The sequence below is a fragment of the Oncorhynchus masou genome, chromosome 22 (assembly GCF_036934945.1).
Source record: "Oncorhynchus masou masou isolate Uvic2021 chromosome 22, UVic_Omas_1.1, whole genome shotgun sequence".
Taxonomy (NCBI): Eukaryota; Metazoa; Chordata; class Actinopteri; order Salmoniformes; family Salmonidae; genus Oncorhynchus; species Oncorhynchus masou.
Window position 1 is genome coordinate 8,881,172 of NC_088233.1, and position 22,644 is coordinate 8,903,815.

At 44.3% G+C, this 22,644-nt stretch overlaps 1 protein-coding gene across 7 annotated transcripts in view; it reads right to left on the bottom strand.

Annotated features, from left to right (window-relative positions):
• Positions 1-1,283: 1,283 nt before the first annotated feature.
• The window catches only part of LOC135508964 (coiled-coil domain-containing protein 136-like), a 53,348-nt gene continuing 31,987 nt past the window's right edge, over positions 1,284-22,644 (bottom strand). For all 7 annotated transcript variants that reach the window (XM_064929201.1, XM_064929203.1, XM_064929202.1 and 4 more), the window contains 8 exons: positions 17,599-17,673; positions 15,790-15,890; positions 15,383-15,584; positions 11,873-11,981; positions 11,139-11,421; positions 7,372-7,503; positions 6,800-6,908; positions 1,284-5,182 (listed from right to left, as the gene is read on the bottom strand). In XM_064929201.1, coding sequence (XP_064785273.1) covers positions 5,175-5,182; positions 6,800-6,908; positions 7,372-7,503; positions 11,139-11,421; positions 11,873-11,981; positions 15,383-15,584; positions 15,790-15,890; positions 17,599-17,673 — 1,019 coding nt within the window. In that variant the 3' untranslated portion in view covers positions 1,284-5,174. The remainder of the gene's footprint in view (positions 5,183-6,799; positions 6,909-7,371; positions 7,504-11,138; positions 11,422-11,872; positions 11,982-15,382; positions 15,585-15,789; positions 15,891-17,598; positions 17,674-22,644) is intronic.

Consider the following 22,644-nt stretch of genomic DNA (forward strand, 5'->3'; position numbering starts at 1 on the left):
TCCTTGATAATTGTGTGAATTAGACCATTTTCCTGTCCTGCTAAGCATTCAAAAAATACTTTTGGGTGTCAGGGAAAACGTATGGAGTAAAAAGTATATCATTTTGTTTAGGAATGTAGTGAAGTAAAAGTAAAATTGGTCAAATATAGAAATAGTAAAGTACAGATACCAAAAAAAACTACTTAAGTAGTACTTTAAAGTATTTTTACTTAAGTACTTTACACCACTGCACTGCGGCCTCGTCGATGTCTCCTGTAGTCCACGATCAGCTCCTTAGTTTTGTTAAAGACGAGAGAGGTTATTTTCCAGGCACCACTCCCGCAGGGCTCTCACCGTCTCCCGGCAGGCTGTCTCATTGTTGTTAGTAATCAGGTCTACCACTGTTGAGTCGTCAGCAATCTTGATGATTAAGATGTAGATGTGCGTGTCTACGCGGTCATGGGTGAACAGGGAGTACAGAAGGTGGCTGAGCACACACCCCTGTGGGGGCCACGTGTTGAAGATCAGCGTGGCAGAGGTGTTGTTGCATACCTTCACCACTTGGGGAACAAGATAAAACTAGCTGAAACGACCCACCTACGATGCCCCACATGGCGGCTTCTGGTCATTGTTGTTAGCTATCGGACCTTTCAGAATCATAACAAAGCATGGTTTCTAGACCCATTGATATGTTTTTGTCATTTAGTAGACACGTTTATTCAGAACGACTTAGAGGAGCAAAGAGGATCAAGTGCCTTGCTCAAGAGCACATCGACAGATTTTTCACGTAGTCAGCTTAGGGATTCGAAAGCACTGACCTTTCAGCTAATGTTCTTAACCGCTAGACTACCTGCCACCACTTCCGTGACATTGTCAGCCACCCCATCAATATTTGCATGTTTATACACGGTACGTATCACTGACACGTACAGTAGAGTGATTATATTTTCTTTTTCAAACAGTTTACTGTTCAAAATATACCTCCAGGTAACAAAATAGCCAGGACTACTATATAATATACCTCCAGGTAACAACATAGCCATGACTACTATATAATACTATATAATATACCTCCAGGTAACAACATAGCCATGATGACTATATAATATACCTCTAGGTAACAACATAGCCATGACTACTATATAATATACCTCCAGGTAACAACATAGCCATGACTACTATATAATACTATATAATATACCTCTAGGTAACAACATAGCCATGACGACTATATAATATACCTCTAGGTAACAACATAGCCACAACTACTATATAACATACCTCCAGGTAACAACAAAGCCATGACTACTGTATATTCAACTACTGTATATTCCAAACCACAAAGTCAAAGGGAACAAAATGCAAGCAGCAAACTGAGAACCATAATGTAAACTCAATATAACTCACGTACACACAGTAATGTTTGTTTCGAAAAACAGGTTTAATAAGCTTAAACAATCATGTTCAGGTTAAAGCAACGTTTATATGAACTAAAGTTCAGGAAGTGTAGCAGCAGAAAGATATTTGGTAGAGGAGGTGTTACTACTGGGTTTGATTCCATCCTTGTCTGTGAAGATTTAGGAACTTGAATGAAAACAAACGGTTGTCTATTAGAAGATGTCCCACAACTAAATTCAAGATTCATCTGTGAACAGAGGATCAGTATTGATTTTGGTGGGTTGTTTATTTTTGACAATAGCATACTCATACTGGGTACTAACACCAAAAAACAAACCTCTACCTGCATGCACTGACTACTCAAATAAACATAGAGGTATTGAAAACAGAGGTAGAAAACACTTACCAACACTTACTTGGTTCTCTTAATAAACTCACCATAAATACACTTTAACATAATTTGGCTATGAAATATACACTGCTCTCTCAAAAGAGACGTTCTACAAAGCTTTTACAAATGGAGATGTTAGCCTTATTTCTCTCCCACATTAGTCGATACCACGTCTGAACCTATGCAAATCAAACAAACACGAAGTAAAACAAAAACCTCATATTAAACATAAGTAAACTTTTTAAACTTTTCTCTTAGACTATATGTAGCATGCCTTATTACCTCTAATGTAGCTAGACTTTTACTGTGTCACAAAATTTCACCCGTTGTTAATTAACAGATCATTTAAAACGTTTAAAATGCTGCCTCATTTTTTTTGCGACAAATCGAACTGTTCAATCCAAACACATTTAGAATTTGCCCCCCAAAAAAACGATTGACGTAATTTTACATAACAATCCAATTTCAAGAATGCCTTCTGCAATCAAACTTGTTTCGATGCCTCATGGTCTACCAATCGTCTGTCCCCACACACAGGCATACCATCACGTACGACCAGACACAGCACAAATTAAATATCCTATCTCTGGTATGTTCACAAGCATCATTCAACTATGGAATGCTGACCGTCAACATTCTCTAGCTGTGTACCTGGAGAAAAAAACAAAACAATTTTAATGACATTTCAGAACCTGTGGAAAGACCAACCCAAGCCAAGAAAATCCATCCCCCTTATAAAAAACACATTCATTTCTCTCCACATTTAAGAAGGTGTTAGTAGATTTAAAAAGTACAGAAACAATTCAGTTATAAATAGTGTGTACATTAGGTATTTTGAGACATTCACAAGCTCAAAGTTAAATATTCGCTGTTCTTTGTCTGTTGTATGAAAAGCTGCTACAGTATATTCAAATACATAGCTCACACTATCGAAACATGACACAGAGGTCTTATACAGTTAATGTGTTACTGTACAAAAAATATCCATAAAGCATCTTGGGTTAGGAGTGCTGATCTAGGGTCAGTCCTCCCCGACCCCCGTCCCCGTCCATGTGATGTTGTTCATTATGATCCCAAAGTTCAAACTGATCCAAGATCAGAACTCCTACTGTGAGACTCTTAAAAAAAAACATGGGCCCCAGACTTCACGGGTGAACTGGTCAAAGGCATATCAGAGACAGTGTAGTCTGGGATGCGTAGTCTGGGATGTGTAGTCTGGGATGTGTAGTCTGGGATGTGTAGTCTGGGATGTGTAGTCTGGGATGCGTAGTCTGGGATGCGTAGTCTGGGATGCGTAGTCTGGGATGCGTTGTCTGGGATGTGTAGTCTGGGATGTGTAGTCTGGGATGTGTAGTCTGGGATGTGTAGTCTGGGATGCGTAGTCTGGGATGTGTAGTCTGGGATGCGTAGTCTGGGATGCGTTGTCTGGGATGTGTAGTCTGGGATGTGTAGTCTGGGATGTGTAGTCTGGGATGTGTAGTCTGGGATGCGTAGTCTGGGATGCGTAGTCTGGGATGCGTAGTCTGGGATGCGTAGTCTGGGATGCGTTGTCTGGGATGTGTAGTCTGGGATGTGTAGTCTGGGATGTGTAGTCTGGGATGTGTTGTCTGGGATGTGTAGTCTGGGATGTGTAGTCTGGGATGTGTTGTCTGGGATGTGTAGTCTGGGATGTGGAAGAAGAAGAAAATACAGACGGGGTGTGCTAACTTGACATATTTGGGTGGCTAATTATACAGTCACTGCATGACAAAGCAGTCAGAAGCCATGCATACTCTACCGACGACACACCTGGGTTCAAATACTATGTCTAACTCTTTCAAATGCTTTGAGTGTTTTCCTTAGCCTGCCTGAGTGACAGATGGGTGGGGTTTGCCGTTTGGGGGCTATTATTTTGGTCCATTAAATCAGGAAGCTCAATCAAAAACCGATAAGGGTTTCTGAAATGATTTCAGAATAGTATTTCAACCCTAGTCTGTCTGACGGTGCGCTAAGTTAAGTTCAGTAAATAAAAGAAGTGACTGACTGTGGACAAAAATAGCTAGGACAGTGGTATGTGGGTGAGATGGTTGGTTAAACATAGGCTAGGACTGACAGGTGCATTAGAACAGCTGCTAGACTAGCACACACATCTCCCATACACTTCCCCCTTTAAATGTGGACACCATAACAAATAGGCATTTACACAACTCTGAAAACCCAGATTAAACATCCTCACTAATAACAAATTCACTGTAGGTCGGACATCTGGAACGCTCATTGTATTTTTAAAGTAAATGTAAATGAATGAGAGGGGGGGGGGAAAGCATCTGTCACTCTAGACTAGAACTCTATACTAGGTCTTCATTATTCATTTCATTATAATTGAGAAAAATCCCCATGTTTCGAGCTATTAACAAGACACGGGCACAGACATTAAATTATTTCACGTATTCGACATATTCCTTTAAATAATGAATTACACAAGTAGATATAATTATATTTTCAGAAAGATTCTACTAGGACTTATTTACAACATCATGTGGATTTTATTTATTTATTTATTAAGAGTTTTTAATTCAGCAAAATGTGCAAGATGCAGAGGTGGTTCTTGTTAAAAGATGACCAATCAATTAACATATTAACAATTACATTTAGTAAAATACAAGGTGAGAGTTGTATAAGAGTAGTATAAGACATTTAAACTCAGGACCAATTGAGTCCCATATTTATTTGACCTTTATTTAACTAGGCAAGTCAGTAAAGAAAAAAATCTTATCTTCAATGACGGCCTAGGAACAGTGGGTTAACTGCCTGTTCAGGGGCAGCACGACAGATTTGTAACTTGTCAGCTCGGGGATTTGAACTTGCAACCTTCTGGTTACTAGTACAACGCTCTAACCACTAGGCCACCCTGCCGCCCCGTAGTCAAGACCCATGAGACAGACAGAGAGACAGAGAGAGAATGAGATGTCACAGGGACAGAACCAGCTGGATTTATGCGGAAAGGTACTATCCAATTAAATGTAAGTATCCACACTATGTTCTCAGCTTCATGAAGACCTGTGACCCCCAGAACAGGAGAGAAAATGAGTCCATCTTTTCCATCAGAACTATGAGCACACTTCTCTCTTGTTTTCTGAAGTTTTCCATTTTCAACATGCTCCTCTTTTCTGAACAGTTGCCATCTGAATTTCCTCTTCCTAGCGATGAATTAGAGGAATGGCGTGTGATTTGTTGTTCGTCCCAGATCGATGTGATAAGGGGGTGGGGATGGAGGGTAGTTGTCTATAAGCAGACATTACCGTCTTTGTCGGTGTAACTTGTTACTGATCTGACCTGCTCAACATCGGGCCTCTCAACATGCTAGCCACGAATCAGAAGCACAGCTGTTGCCGCGGTGACAGTCAGAATAGGGTTCCGTTCTATATCACACCCCTGAGGACGCAGAGAGAGAGGTCAGAGGTAGCATTTAGAGATGTAGGCACACTTACTGTGACACACACACACACACACACACAAGTGCACGCATTAAATACACTCAGACACATTTTGGACATAGAAAAGAGTCAAATAATCAAACACTAATCTCGCAGTGATGTCATACTGGAGAGCACTGTATGAAACGGCCCACCTGTCCCATGTCTGTCACCCAAAAATACTTGGTATGTTTTATGCATGTGCTGTATGTCTTACGATAAATGTGCCTTTGTAATTGGAAGTCTCGAGCTAGTAATTATTCAATTATACAAAAGTGTATTGCCACTCCTAGGTCAATTCTCAGGACCTGATCAAAACTAAACTCTGTTGACCTTTCCTGCAGTCGAATGATCATAGCGACCTCTAGTGGTCTCATGGGTGGAATGTCATTCATATTTTTCATAATTTTACAATTAATAAACTTTTTTTTTTTGCTGAAATATGGTTTATCTATATCAAACGGTTTTGTTGTATTTCAGTCATCTGTGATGAATACTGAACAAAAATATAAATGCAACAATTTCAAAGATTTTACTGAGTTACAGTTCATATAAGAAAATCAGTCAATGGCAATACATTCATTACACCCTAATCGATGGATTTCACATGACTGGGCAGGGGCGCAGCCATAGGTGGGCCTGGGAGAGCATTGGCCCACCCACTTGGCCCACCCACTTGGCCCACCCACCCCTAGCCAATCAGAATACATTTCCTCACAACAGGTCTTTATTACAGACAGAAATATTTCTAAACACCCCAGTCCCCCTCCTCAGACAATCTTGCAGGTGAAGAAGCCAGATGTGGAGGTCCTGGGCTGGCGTTGTTACATGTACTGCAACGTTGGAGGCGGTTTATGGTAGAGAAATTAACATTAAATTCTCTGGCAATAGCTCTGGTGGACATTCCTGCAGTCAGCATGCCAATTACACCCTCAAAACTTGAGACATCTGTGGCATTGTGTTGTGTGACAAAACTGCACATTTTAGAGTGATCTTTTATTGTCCCCAGCACAAGGTGTACCTATGTAATAATCATGCTGTTTAATCAGCTTACTGATATGCCACACTTGTCAGGTGGATTGATTATCTTTGCAAAGGAGAAATGCTCACTAACAGGGATGTAAACAAATTTGTGCACAACATTTGAGAGAAATACCTTTTTTGTTTATGTGGAACATTTCTGGGATCTTTTATTTTAGCTTGTGAAAAATGGGACCAACACTTTACATGTTGCGTTTATATTTTTGTTCAGTATATAGATATTGGGATGCAAACTAAAAATGGAATACATTTCAACTCTGTATCTGACATGGTACAGCCAATAACCATGTGTGTGAGGTGTTCACTTTTATTTAAAAGTAGATTTCTTAAAGATCACCAAGAAACACTCTGTGTGACCCCCGATTTAGCCCACTGCATTAAAAGGTTAATCTGTAAGAAAGGCCCTGAGACTTTAGGAATACTTTACTTGACTATCTAATTTTACTTTACTGAACTACGTACAGTAATATCTATATATTAGATACGTAGCCAAAGTGCAGACGACCGACAGACAGAGAAGTATCCTTCCTCCTACCTTGCTTTCTGTGACGCTCGGACAACCAGCACCAAACCACTCCCAATATTACAATTATTCCTATGAAGGGGATGGAGAGAACAGGAGACTCAGGCGAATGGATGTAGCTCTGGATGAAGGGAAGAAAACAAGGGATGGATGGATGGAGATGGGAGGGAGGAATGGAGAGAACGAAATAATAAATGAGTGGAGGGCAGAAACGTTGACATATGAACACCACAAAATCACACAAATAATTCAAAAACGAAACGTGATATGGCATAAAGGGGGAGGGAAGTCATGGCATGGACTTCAGTGGAGAGAGAGAGAGAGAATGGAATCAACAGACACAGAATAGGTGTGATGTGTTTTCTACAAAAACGTTCAAGTTTCCGCAAATGAAAACAAGAAATACAGCAAACACAATCGCAAAAAAACTCACGCAGAGAAAGTCAGAAAACAGTTAGAAACAGTCAGAATGGACAACATACGTCCAAAAGCCTTGCAATAGATAGGAATTAATAATGGTATATTGCATATCACTATGGTGAGCCCTGTGACCCCTGACCTCTAACCCCAGTGTGACCTCTCACCTGCCCCCCTCCAGCCAGCCTCTCCAACTCTGCCTTGCAGCGCAGTAGCTCCTCCTCCATCCCCGCCCTCTCCCTCTGGCTGCTGTCATATAGCACCTGTAGCTCCCTCAGCTCTGTCTTCAAACCGTCACACTGAGAGAGACAGAGTAGAGCAATCTAATAATCATCGAAAAATCACCTAAATGAAAGCTAGACAGTTCAGGGAGCATCGAAAATTCAAAAAACACTGGATAGAGGACATATTTTTCCAGGTTGAGGAAATATATAACCAATTTTCATAACCAATCGGCCTTGGTTGATGACTGAATATGGCCCCTGAGGCAAAATTAGTTTGACACCCCTGGATCAATCCATCACATTTATTTAAAAAAAAAATGAAAATAGTAGAGGCGGGGTTGTAGTGGAGCGGGTCGAGAGATTCAAGTTCATTGGTGTCCACATGACCAATGAACTCTCATGGTCCAAACACACCAAGACAGTTGTGAAGAGGGCATGACAACACCTTTTCCCCCTCAGGACACTGAAAAGATTTGGCATGGGTTCCCAGATCCTCAAAAAGTTATACATCTGCACTATCGCGAGCATCCTGACCGGTTGCATCACCTCCTGGTATGGCAACTGCTTGGCATCTGACCGTAAGGCACGACAGAGGGTAGTATGTACAGCCCAGTACATTACTAGGGCAAAGCTTCCTGACATCCAGGACCTACAGTACCAGCCAAAAGTTTGGACACACCTACTCATTCAAGGGGTTTTCTTTATTTTTAATATTTTCTATATTGTAGAATAATTTAATTTGTGGATTTTTTTCTAATGAACTTATCCTCTGCAGCAGAGGTAACTCCGGGTCTTCCTTTACTGTGGCGGCCTTCATGAGAGCCAGTTTCATCTTAGCGCTTGATGGTTTTATTGACTGACCTTCACTTATATTTATTTATTTTATATTTTTTATTTAACTAGGCAAGTCATGTCTTAAAGTAATGATGGACTGTCGTTTCTTTGTTTATTTGAGCTATTCTTGCCATAACCTCTTCAGGTTAGGGGGCAGTATTTTCACGTTCGGATGAAAAGCGTGCCCAGAGTAAACTGCCTGCTACTCAGGCCCAGAAGCTAAGATATGCATATTATTAGTATATTTTGACAGAAAACACACTGGAGTTTCTAAAATTGTTTGAATGATGTCTGTGAGTATAACAGAACTCATATGGCAGGCAAAAACCTGAGAAAAACCCAACCAGGAAGTGGGAAATCTGAGGTTTGTAGGTTTTCAAGTCATTGCCTATCCAATATACAGTGTAAATGGGGTCATGTTGCAATTCCTAAGGCTTCCACTAGATGTCAACCGTCTTTAGAACATTGTTTCAGGCTTCTATTGTGAAAGGGGAGCGAATAAGACCAGTCACAGTAGTGGCTCAGCTGAAAGCTTTTAGTCGTTGATCGCGAGCGGCCGTCAGCACGAGCTCCGTTCCCTTTCCTTTCTAAAGACAAAGGAATTGTCCGGTTGAAAAATTATTGAAGATTTATGATAAAAAACATCCTAAAGATTGATTATATACATCGTTTGACATGTTTCTACGAACTGTAAAGGAACTTTTTTGACTTTTCGTCTGGACTTAGTGCCCGCGCCTTGTGCATTTGGATTGGTGAACTAAACACGTGAACAAAAAGGAGGTATTTGGACATAAAGATGAATTTTATCGAACAAAACAAACATTTATTGTGGAACTGGGATTCCTGGGAGTGCATTCCTATGAAGATCATCACAGGTAAGTGAATGTTTATAATGCTATTTCTGACTTTTACTGACTCCACAACATGGCTGGTATCTGTATGACTTGTTTTGGTGGCTGAGCGCTGTACTCAGATTATTGCATGGTGTGCTTTTGCCGTAAAGCTTTTTTGAAATCTGACACAGCGGTTGCATTAAGGAGAAGTTTATCTTTAATCCTATTATGCATAACAATTGTATCTTTCATCAAAGTTTATGATGAGTATTTCTGTAAATTGATGTGGCTCTCTGCAAATTCGCAGGATGTTTTCGAGGCAAAACATTACTGAACATAACGCGCCAATGTAAACTGAGATTTTTGGATATAAATATGAACTTTATCGAACAAAACATACATGTATTGTGTAAAATGAAGTCCTGTGAGTGCCATCTCATGAAGATCATCAAAGGTTAGTGATTCATTTTATCTCTATTTCTGCTTTTTGTGACTCCTCTCTTTGACTGGAAAATGGCTGTATGTTTTTTTGTGACTAAGCGCTGACCTAACATAATCGTATGGTGTGCTTTCGATGTAAAGCCTTTTTGAAATCTGACACAATGGCTAGATTAACAAGAAGTTAAGCTTTAATTTGGAGTATTGCACCTTTGAATATATGAAAGTTAAAATTCAACTGATGTTGTCAAGGGGTTCCGCTAGCTGTAACAGGTTGCCATAATATGCACTTGGTCTTTACCAAATAGGGCTATCTTCTGTATACCACCCCTACCTTGTCACAACACAATTGAAATGCATTCCAGGTGACTACCTCATGAAGCTGGTTGAGAGACTGCCAAGAGTCTGCAAAGCTGTCATCAAGGCTAAGGGTGGCACTTTGAAGAATCTCAAATATAACATATATTTAGATTTGTTTAACACTTTTTTTGGTTTCAACATGATTCCATATGTGTTATTTCATTGTTTTAATGTATTCACTATTATTCTACAATGTAGAATATAGTAAAACATAAAGAAAATGAGTAGGTGTGTCCAAACTACTGACTGGTACTGTATATACTAGGCAGTGTCAGAGGAAGGCCCAAAAAATTGTCAAAGATCCAGTCACCCAAGTCATAGACTGTTCTCTCTGCTACCACACGGCAAGCGGTACTGGAGCGCCAAGTCTAGGACTAAAAGGCTCCTTAGCAGCCTCTACCCCCAAGCCATAAGACTGCTGAACAATTAATCAAATGGCCGTCAGGACTATTTACATTGAACCCCCCCCCCTCCTCTGTGTTTTTACACTGCTGCTACTTGCTGTTTATTATCTATACATAGTCACTTCACAAATTACCTTGACTAACTTGTACCCTCGCACATTGACTCAGTACCGGTACTCCCTGTATGTAGCCTCATTATTGTTATGTAATTTTTTTACATGTAGTTTATTTAGTAAATATTTTTTAAACTCTATTTCTTGAACTGCGTTGTTGGTGAATGGCTTGTAAGTAAGCATTTGACGGTAAGGTCTACACTTGTATTCGGCGCATGTGACAACTACAATTTGATTTGATTTATTAACAAAGCCCTTTTTACATCCACAGATGTCATGAAGAGCTTTACAGTAACCTGGGTGATACCTCAAAGAGAAAGCAGAAGGACAGTGGCAAACAAACACTCCCTGGAAGGAACACTTGTGGAACACCCCAGAACAGAGGTTATGTAAACAACAGGCCAGGTTAGTGCACTGTGTTGTGTTGTCCATTACTGCAGTACCTAAAAATAAGTATTAGCCACTTGTGTGACAGGGTAGTCTGTGATTGGCCAGCTGCTTCTCTGATGTTTTTTTTTGCTACTGTGATACGTGTGGTGTGTGAGTCACTCAAGGTAGTTCTAAATGTGGTAGTGGGAGTCACACTTTTCTGTGCCACAATGACCCGCCTAAAACCTCCTTGAACCACCTAATCGTTTCTTGCCACAGCACAGCAGAAATTCAGTTGGCATCAATGACTACTGTTCCACCACTGTATCTTCTAATAATCTTCATCTTATGTAGCGTACCTGTCTCTGTACCAAAGAAGCCTTCTCCTCAGCTTGTTTCAACTGGTCTCTTAGTGAGACGATCTCCCCAAATCCTCCATTCCAGCCGGTGAGGGTCATGGGCTTCCCATCGAACGAGATGTTCTTCTGAATGGACACGTCCTTCAGGCGGCAGTTGGTCCCTGTGCCCGTTGACTGGCAGTCTGCCATGGTCATGTAGCTCTCAGGCATGCCCCCCATCTCTGTGCCCACTCCGATCCCGGTGTCCTCTTCATCCTCTTTTAGGGACAGGTGGCTGTTGGAACTGGGATGGAGAGAGAGGAGACAAGAAAATTACACATTTATAAAGTGAATGAAAATGAACAATAACAAGAAGAATAAAAACAAGAAGTTCAAGAAAATCAAGAAGAAGCAAAATTTTAAAATTTAAAAAAGAACAAGAAGATCAACAAGAAAAAATAGAATAAGAAGAACCAGAACAAGAAGATAAAGATCAAGAAGATCACAAAGAATAACAAGAACAGCAATAAGAAGATAAAAAAGAAAATAAGAAAAACATATTAAGAACAAAAACAAGGAGAACAATAACAAGGAGAAGGAAAAGAACACGAACAAGAAAAAGAATCTCAAGAAGAACAAGAAACACAAGAAACACAAGAAACACAAGAACAATTTAAAGAAAAACAAGAAGATGAAGAACAACAAGAACAAGAGAAACAAGAACAAAAATAACTAGAAGAAGAAGATTTTCTCACCCTGTCCTCTGCAGCTGTAGTTTCTCAGTCAGACGTCTGTTGTCATTCTTCAATGTCTCACACTCCTCCCTCAACGTGACACACTCCTGCTTCAGTGTTTCTACGTCTCCTGAACACACAGGACAGATACAGGAGTCAGGACAGGTACAGGAGTCAGGACAGGTACAGGAGTCAGGACAGGTACAGGAGTCAGGACAGGTACAGGAGTCAGGACAGGTACAGGAGTCAGGACAGGTACAGGAGTCAGGACAGGTGCAGGAGTCAGGACAGGTACAGGAGTCAGGACAGGTACAGGAGTCAGGACAGGTACAGGAGCCAGGACAGGTACAGGAGCCAGGACAGGTACAGGAGCCAGGACAGGTACAGGAGCCAGGACAGTACAGGAGCCAGGACAGGTACAGGAGTCAGGACAGTACAGGAGCCAGGACAGGTACAGGACAGGTACAGGAGCCAGGACAGGTACAGGAGCCAGGACAGGTACAGGAGTCAGGACAGGTACAGGAGTCAGGACAGGTACAGGAGTCAGGACAGGTACAGGAGTCAGGACAGGTACAGGAGCCAGGACAGGTACAGGAGTCAGGACAGGTACAGGAGTCAGGACAGGTACAGGACAGGTACAGGAGTCAGGACAGGTACAGGAGTCAGGACAGGTACAGGAGTCAGGACAGGTACAGGACAGGTACAGGAGTCAGGACAGGTACAGGAGTCAGGACAGGTACAGGAGTCAGGACAGGTACAGGAGTCAGGACAGGTACAGGACAGGTACAGGAGTCAGGACAGGTACAGGAGTCAGGACAGGTACAGGAGTCAGGACAGGTACAGGAGTCAGGACAGGTACAGGAGCCAGGACAGGTACAGGAGTCAGGACAGGTACAGGAGTCAGGACAGGTACAGGAGTCAGGACAGGTACAGGACAGGTACAGGAGTCAGGACAGGTACAGGAGTCAGGACAGGTACAGGAGTCTGGACAGGTACAGGAGTCTGGACAGGTACAGGAGTCTGGACAGGTACAGGAGTCAGGACAGGTACAGGAGTCAGGACAGGTACAGGAGTCAGGACAGGTACAGGACAGGTACAGGAGTCAGGACAGGTACAGGAGTCAGGACAGGTACAGGAGTCAGGACAGGTACAGGAGTCAGGACAGGTACAGGACAGGTACAGGAGTCAGGACAGGTACAGGACAGGTACAGGAGTCAGGACAGGTACAGGACAGGTACAGGAGTCAGGACAGGTACAGGAGTCAGGACAGGTACAGGAGTCTGGACAGGTACAGGAGTCAGGACAGGTACAGGAGTCAGGACAGGTACAGGAGTCAGGACAGGTACAGGAGTCAGGACAGGTACAGGAGTCAGGACAGGTACAGGAGTCAGGACAGGTACAGGACAGGTACAGGAGTCAGGACAGGTACAGGACAGGTACAGGAGTCAGGACAGGTACAGGACAGGTACAGGAGTCAGGACAGGTACAGGAGTCAGGACAGGTACAGGAGTCAGGACAGGTACAGGAGTCAGGACAGGTACAGGAGTCTGGACAGGTACAGGAGTCAGGACAGGTACAGGAGTCAGGACAGGTACAGGAGTCAGGACAGGTACAGGAGTCAGGACAGGTACAGGACAGGTACAGGAGTCAGGACAGGTACAGGAGTCAGGACAACACAGGACCATCACACCCCAGGGTCGTGTTCATTAGGTGCGACCCAGGAGAAAATGGTCTGAAACAAAGTGAAAATGGGGAGGTACTAGCAACACAGGTTCAGCCACAGGTAAACACTTTACACAAAGTATCAACTCTGAGTCTATACTCATGTGGCCTACCCCTCAAAACTATTCATCCCGTTGTACACGCCCATGCACCTTATAAATAGTCAAGAGACACAATGAGAGACCCAGAAAAACAAAGACCTGGTGTGTGTATACCTAACGTCAGACTGGAATGTGACACCTATAAACCTGTGATCCAAACCTAGAGGTGTAAAGTACTTAAGTAAAAATATGTTAAAGTACCACTTAAGTAGTTTTTATGGTGTCTGTACTTTACTTGACTATTTATATTTTTGACAACTTTTACTTTTACTTCACTACATTCCTTAAGACATGCATTTACTTTTTACTTCATACATTTTTCTTAATACTGAAACGTGCTCCTTACATTCTGAATGGACAGGACAGGAAAAGGGCCCAACTCACACACTTCAAGTTAACCTCCCTGGTCATCCTATGCATCAGATGCTGGTTGTGTTATTGCTGGTTGCATCATAGTTAGCAGAGGCGGACTGGCCATCTGGCATTTCAGGAAAATGCCAGGTGGCTGGTCCATTTTTTTGCCCATATAACTTGGTTTTATACGCAAACGGAAGAATATCTGGCTAATAATAGGGGACTCAAGTAAAATAAAAAATGGGCCGGTGTAGGGGCTTCAAGGAGACAAATGGGCTAGTATGTTAGAAATGCCAGGGACAATATCTGGTCCCAGTCTGCCCCTGATGGTTAGCATCTCACAGTCAAACACATAGATCAAGGCTGGGGTTTAATAAAATGGGTTGAGGAAAAGGCTGCAGCATTACAAATGTGTTTTACACCCCACCGCTTGCTCTCTCAAAGTGAGCTGCAGGGGTGGTGGTGGGGGAGAGGGGGTGTGTGTTTGGGATACCAGAAGGGTGATGTCACACTGAGTTTGTCAGGGAATGAGGCAAGGCAGGGGGGGAGGCACGGTGACATCAGGGACTCTCTCCCAATACATGACATCACTGCTGTGCTCTTGTAGAGAGGGTTAGGATGTGACTCAGGGAAGGATGGCTTTACACAAGTTGTTTGCTGATGTTGCTTTGACCTGGCTGGTGGACATAAGATCAGCAAATGTACTGTGATGACCTTCCCAGATTTCGTCTTGCCACGTGATGATCTCCAGCTCCTACTTCTGTCTCTCTCCTCTCCTCCCTCCTCTCTCTCTCCTGTCCCTCCTCTCCCCACCTCCTCCCAACCTCCTCCCCTCTCCTTCTCTCTCTCATGTCCCTCCTCTCCTCTCCCCACCTCCTCCCAACCTCCTTCCAACCTCCTCCCCTCTCCTGTCCCTCCTTCTCCCTCTCCTGTCCCTCCTCTCTCTCCTGTCCCTCCTCTCTCTCCTGTCCCTCCTCCCTCTCCTGTCCCTCCTCCCCTCTCCTGCCCCTCCTCCCCTCTCCTGCCCTCTCTCCTGTCCCTCCTCTCTCTCCTGTCCCTCCTCTCCTCTCCTGTCCCTCCTCTCCTCTGTCCCTCCTCTCCTCTCCCTACCTCCTCCCCTCTCCTGCTCTCTCTCCTGTCCCTCCTCCTCTCCCCACCTCCTCCCCACCTCCTCCCCTCTTTCCCACCTCTCCTCCTCCACTCTTTCTCAGCTCCTCTCCTGTCCCTCCTCTCCTCTCCCCATCTCCTTCCCACCTCCTCCCCTCTCTCCCACCTCTCCTCCACTGTCTCTCAGCTCCTCTCCTGTCCTCTCCTCCCCATCCTCTCCCCACCACTTCCCCTAAAGCTCTCTCACCTCCTCTCCTCTCCTCCTCTCTCCTCTGACTCTTCATGCTGATCTCGGCACGGAGCGTGGTGATCTCCAGCTCGTACTCCTGTGCCTCCTCGTTGAGCCTCCCCAGCTCGGCCTGATGGCGACAAAGCTCCTCCTGTAGGGAGGCGATGTCGTTCTCCCTCTCAGCCGCTGACTCCTCCGCCGCCTGCTGCAGCAGTAGCACCTGCATTGAATTAATGAATAAATCAATCTCAGCAGCAGCACCTTCAACGCAAGCAAAGGAACCGTCACGAACTCACCATCCCTAGAACTCGCAGAGAACACATACACAGTTCTGGAACTAGTAACGTAAAGTATCCTAATGTAAAGTGGAATAGCTTAAAGTAGTCACCTTAATGTGAAATATTACAAGTAAAATAAAGCAGCACCTCCTCCTGGGCCAGGCGTAGCTCCTCGTGGGCCTCAATCAGTTCGCTCTTTTTCTCCTCCTCCAGAGAGTCAATCTCCTCCTGTACCAAACGCAGCTGGGCTACAGGGGAGGACACACACAAACAAACAGGAACAGGGGCTTAGATGTCTGTCGTTACGACAGCGTTTATCAAAACGCTCCTTCGGGTACCTTGGCTGTTCCGCTTCATCTATTTCCGATCTAGCACACCTGATTTAACTTATCAACAAATCATCAAACTCAAACCTGATTCAATTTATCAACTAATCATCGGACAGCTGATTCAACTAATCATCAAACCCAAACCTGATTCAACTGATCATCAAACCCAAACCCGATTCAACTATTCATCAAACCCACACCTGATTCAACTAATCATCAAACCCAAACCAACAAATCATCAAACCCACACCTGATTCAACTGATCATCAAACCCACACCTGATTAAACTAATCAACCAATCATAAGGTGTGCTGGTTCAGAGCTTTAAGGAGTTGGTATAGTCATGAGAGGGAGATATGAGAACTGTGTGTGTGTGTGTGTGTGTGTGTGTGTGTGTGCGTGCGTGCGTGCGTGTGCGTGCGTGCGTGCGTATGGGTGTGCCTGTGAGAAAAGTTCTGTGTAATTTGTAGTATTAGCTGATGCAACTATTGGTAATATGCAGACTGAGATCCCCATGAGATATATGATGACCTACACCTTTAACACGTTATAGTCAATCACACACTTTCCGTCCTATTAGAGACAACGGAATTCCATATGCTGATTGGATATTGATGAATTGACATTTCATGAATTTGTTTCCTACTTGCAGTCTCTATGTTAAAGTTAGCATGACATGCAGTCTCTATGTTAAAGTTAGCATGACATGCAGTCTCTATGTTAAAGTTTGCATGACATGCAGTCTGGGTTAAAGTTAGCATGACATGCAGTCTCTATGTTAAAGTTAGCATGACATGCAGTCTGGGTTAAAGTTAGCATGACATGCAGTCTCTATGTTAAAGTTAGCATGACATGCAGTATCTGTGTTAAAGTTAGCATGAGATGCAGTCTCTATGTTAAAGTTAGCATGCCATGCAGTCTCTATGTTAAAGTTAGCATGACATGCAGTCTCTATGTTAAAGTTAGCATGCCATGCAGTCTCTATGTTAAAGTTAGCATGCCATGCAGTCTCTATGTTAAAGTTAGCATGACATGCAGTCTCTATGTTAAAGTTAGCATGACATGCAGTCTCTATGTTAAAGTTAGCATGACATGCAGTCTCTATGTTAAAGTTAGCATGACATGCAGTCTCTATGTTAAAGTTAGCAAGAGATGCAGTCTCTATGTTAAAGTTAGCATGACATGCAGTCTCTGTGTTAAAGTTAGCATGACATGCAGTCTCTGTGTTAAAGTTAGCATGACATGCAGTCTCTGTGTTAAAGTTAGCATGACATGCAGTATCTGTGTTAAAGTTAGCATGACATGCAGTCTCTGTGTTAAAGTTAGCAAGAGATGCAGTCTCTATGTTAAAGTTAGCATGACATGCAGTCTCTGTGTTAAAGTTAGGTACATATTACAGTACATGACACTTCAGTATTTCAGTATTATGGAAATAACCCTGGTGTAGAAATAAAAATTATTTAGCTAATAATTGTAAATGGACCAGTGCGGGGGCCTCGAGGAGAATAATGGGCCAGTGTGTTAAAAAAGGCCTGGGACGAATTCTGGTCCAAGTCCGTCCTCGGTAGAAATTTACATTAATGAAATGCACATTTAGTCAGAGGGCCTACATGGCTGCAGACAGTACCTTGCAGGTTGTGGACCTGTCGTGCGAAGGCTTCTGCCTGATGAGCGCTGGTCAAACGCTCATCCTCCAATAGACCTGTATGGGGCACACAGAGAGAGAGAGAGCAAGAGAGCAAGAGAGAGAGAGAGCGAAAGAGAGCAAGAGAGAGAGAGAGCGAAAGAGAGCAAGAGACAGAGAGCGAAAGAGAGCAAGAGACAGAGAGCGAAAGAGAGCAAGAGAGAGAGAGCGAAAGAGAGCAAGAGACAGAGAGCGAAAGAGAGCAAGAGACAGAGAGCGAAAGAGAGCAAGAGAGAGAGCGAAAGAGAGCAAGAGAGAGAGAGCGAAAGAGAGCAAGAGAGAGAGCAAAAGAGAGCAAGAGAGAGAGCGAAAGAGAGCAAGAGAGAGCGAAAGAGAGCAAGACAGAGAGACAGAGAGAAATGAGAGAGAGAGCGAGAGGGAGAGGGAGAGAGAGAGAGTAGCAAATCACTCTACAGGGACATTCTATGTGAGGACCTAAGTTAGGACCTCCTCTCCACACCTCAGCCTTGATTGGGTGGTCACCATGGATACCTAGAGGCATGGAGAGGGGAACAGCTGTAGTGGGTGGGGTGAAGCTGTGTGTGTGTGTGTGTGTGTGTGTGTGTGTGTGTGTGTGTGTGTGTGTGTGTGTGTGTGTGTGTGTGTGTGTGTGTGTGTGTGTGTGTGTGTGTGTGTCAGCAGTGGGCCTGAAGAACAGCTGAGCATGCCTGGTGGGTGGGGCCCAATGGGAGTATCCCAGACTTCCCGTCCCCAGCGAACGGGGAGTGATGACATCACAATGCGGTCTAGGACACCCCATCCCCTGAATGTGTCAGAGAGACAAGAGGGGTCATAAGCCTGCCCCTCAAAATCCAAGTGACCTCTGTGACCAGGCCACTGATATGTTTAGAGGCATTCAGGTCGCTAGGGGGACACCTGACAGCCCTTCTGCCTGTTCAGGTCAGAGGCTCTATCCAAGGGGACATGTGTAACAGAATGTGTGGACAGAAGTGAGCTGGTGTTACAATTGTTGTTAGTGGTTGCTATGCGTTATATAGTCCTTTACTAAACTCAGCAATAAAAAGAAACGTCCTCTCAACTGTGTTTATTTTCAGTAAACTTAACATGTGTAAATATTTGTATGAACATAACAAGATTCGACAACTGAGACATAAACTGAACAAGTTCCACAGACATGTGACTAACAGAAATGGAATAATGTGTCCCTGAACAAAGTGGGGTCAAAATCAAAAGTAAAAGTCAGTATCTGGTGTGGCCACCAGCTGCGTTAAGTACTGCAGTGCATCATGGACTGTACCAGTTTTGCCAGTTCTTGCTGTGAGATGTTACCCTACTCTTCCACCGAGGCACCTGCAAGTTCCCGGATATTTCCGGCGAGGAATTCTGGCCCTCACCCTCCGATCCAACAGGCCCCTGACGTGCTCAATGGGATTGAGATCCGGGCTATTCGCTGGCCATGGCAGAACACTGACATTCCTGTCTTGCAGGAAATCATGCACAGAACGAGCAGTATGGCTGGTGGCATTGTCATGCTGGAGGGTCATGTCAGGATGAGACTGCAGGAAGGTGTTGGGGAATAATCAAAATAGTTGGGTAACATAGATAAGATGTTTTATTTTCATTATATGCTTGTGAGTTACTTCTCATCAGAATGTATCTTGTTGTACTATAGTGGTGACCATTTGCAGGTATCTGTTCTCTGTCATGGGGTCAGTTACTTGGGCTGCAGAGAGTGGAGGGGTCAAGCTTGTCTTCATATGTAAACATATCTTTTAAACCATGTTAAAGGATGATTGAGCGGGAACCAATTATCTCTTGGCACCACAATGTCTGTGTGCCAGTCACTGTGTCTCTGTGATCTTGTCCAGGAGGGGTGTATTTGATATATGCCTGTTGATGAGGTTTTGTTTTATGGTCCTGAGAGCGAGATAAGAACATAGTTTAGGAGACAAAGCTGAACGATAATTTATAGCCAATGCTGTCTGGCTATGTGTGTCTTTGCTATAAAGAATCTCAGTTGCAAGTGTAAGGACTCTCAGAGAATTAATTTATAGACACTGAATTGATCTGAGAGTCACAGGGTTGTGATGGAGCTCATATAATTAAAGATGGACTTTATGATAACTCTGACTTGTGTGTGGTTTGTTCTCATGATTTGGTAAATACAGGAAATTTCCACTATAAAGGGTACCACATGAGGGAGGAGGATGTCTTCCCTGTAACACACAGCGTTGAGATTGCCTGCGATGACAACAAGCTCAGTCCGATGATGCTGTGACACACCACCCCAGACCATGACGGACCTTCCACCTCCAAATCGATCCCGCCCCAGACCATGACAGACACTCCACCTCCAAATCGATCCCGCTCCAGACCATGACGGACCCTCCACCTCCAAATCGATCCCGCTCCAGACCATGACGGACCCTCCACCTCCAAATCGATCCCGCTCCAGACCATGATGGACCCTCCACCTCCAAATTGATCCCGCCCCAGACCATGACAGACCCTCCACCTCCAAATCAATCCCGACCCAGACCATGACGGACCCTCCAACTCCAAATCGATCCCGCTCCAGAGTACAGGCCTCGGTCTAACGCTCATTCCTTCTACGATAAACGCGAATCCGACCATCACCCCTGGTGTGACAAAACCGTGACTCGTCAGTGAAGAGCACTTTTTGCCAGTCCTGTCTGGTCCAGCGTCGGTGGGTTTGTGCCCATAGGCAACGTTGTTGCCGGTGATGTCTGGTGAAGACCTGCCTTTACAACAGGCCTACAAGCCCTCAGACCAGCCTCCCTCAGCCTATTGCGGACAGTCTGAGCACTGATGGAGTGATTGTGCGTTCCTGGTGTAACTCGGGCAGTTGTTGTTGCCATCCTGTACCTGTCCTGCAGGTGTGATGTTCGGATGTACCGATCCTGTGCAGGTGTTGTTACACGTGGTCTGCCACTGCGAGGATGATCAGCTGTCCGTCCTGTCTCCCAGTAGCACTGTCTTAGGCGTCTCACAGTACGGACATTGCAATTTATTGCCCTGACCACATCTTCAGTCCTCATGCCTTGCAGCATGCCAAAGGCACATTCACACAGATGAGCAGGGACCCTGGGCATCTTTCCTTTGGTGTTTTTCAGAGTCAGTAGAAAGGCCTCTTTAGTGTCCTAAGTTTTCATAACTGTGACCTTAATTGCCTACTATCTGTAAGCTGTTAGGGTTAGGGTTAACGACCGTTCCACAGGTGCATGTTCTTTAATTGTCTATGGTTCATTGAACAAGCATGGGAAAGTTATTTGCATTTTTACAAATTATTTTTGAAAGACAGGGTCCTGAAAAAGGGACGTTTCTTTTTTTTGCAGAAATTAGATATTATTATGTCTAAATTACCCATGTATTGTAATGCTATGTTTATTATGTACAGTATATTTATTGATCTCTCTCTCTTTGGACAGATAACCACATCCATCTCATTTGTCCTTATTATGAAATGGTGGCAGTGGAGTCACAGACCGGCCCAACTGGAGAGCCTGTCAGTCACAGACCGGCCCAACTGGAGAGCCTGTCAGTCACAGACCGGCCCAACTGGAGAGCCTGTCAGTCACAGACCGGCCCAACTGGAGAGCCTGTCAGTCACAGACCGGCCCAACTGGAGAGCCTGTCAGTCACAGACCGGCCCAACTGGAGAGCCTGTCAGTCACAGACCAGCCCAACTGGAGAGCCTGTCAGTCACAGACCAGCTCAACTGGAGAGCCTGTCAGTCACAGACCAGCTCAACTGGAGAGCCTGTCAGTCACAGACCAGCCCAACTGGAGAGCCTGTCAGTCACAGACCAGCCCAACTGGAGAGCTTGTCAGTCACAGACCAGCCCAACTGGAGAGCTTGTCAGTCACAGACCAGCCCAACTGGAGAGCCTGTCAGTCACAGACCAGCCCAACTGGAGAGCCTGTCAGTCACAGACCAGCCCAACTGGAGAGCCTGTCAGTCACAGACCAGCCCAACTGGAGAGCCTGTCAGTCACAGACCAGCCCAACTGGAGAGCCTGTCAGTCACAGACAAGCCCCACTGGAGAGCCTGTCAGTCACAGACCAGCCCCACTGGAGAGCCTGTCAGTCACAGACCGGCCCAACTGGAGAGCCTGTCAGTCACAGACCGGCCCAACTGGAGAGCCTGTCAGTCACAGACCAACCCAACTGGAGAGCCTGTCAGTCACAGACCGGCCCAACTGGAGAGCCTGTCATTCACAGACCGGCCCAACTGGAGAGCCTGCTAGAGTAGACAACTGAGACTGAACTCAGCACGCATTGAGCTGAGTGTGTTCACTGTGTCCTCAGTACTAAGGTCTTAGTGTGGTCACTATGTCCTCAGAACTAAGGTCTTAGTGTGTTCACTATGTCCTCAGGACTAAGGCCTTAGTGTGGTCACTATGTCCTCAGTACTAAGGCCTTAGTGTGTTCACTATGTCCTCAGTACTAAGGCCTTAATGTGTTCACTATGTCCTCAGTACTAAGGCCTTAGCGTGTTCACTATGTCCTCAGTACTAAGGTCTTAATGTGTTCACTATGTCCTCAGTACTAAGGCCTTAATGTGTTCACTATGTCCTCAGTACTAAGGCCTTAGCGTGTTCACTATGTCCTCAGTACTAAGGTCTTAATGTGTTCACTATGTCCTCAGTACTAAGGTCTTAATGTGTTCACTATGTCCTCAGTACTAAGGTCTTAATGTGTTCACTATGTCCTCAGTACTAAGGCCTTAATGTGTTCACTATGTCCTCAGTACTAAGGCCTTAGCGTGTTCACTATGTCCTCAGTACTAAGGTCTTAATGTGTTCACTATGTCCTCAGTACTAAGGTCTTAATGTGTTCTCTATGTCCTCAGTACTAAGGCCTTAGTGTGGTCACTATGTCCTCAGTACTAAGGCCTTAATGTGTTCACTATGTCCTCAGTACTAAGGTCTTAATGTGTTCACTATGTCCTCAGTACTAAGGTCTTAATGTGTTCACTATGTCCTCAGTACTAAGGTCTTAATGTGTT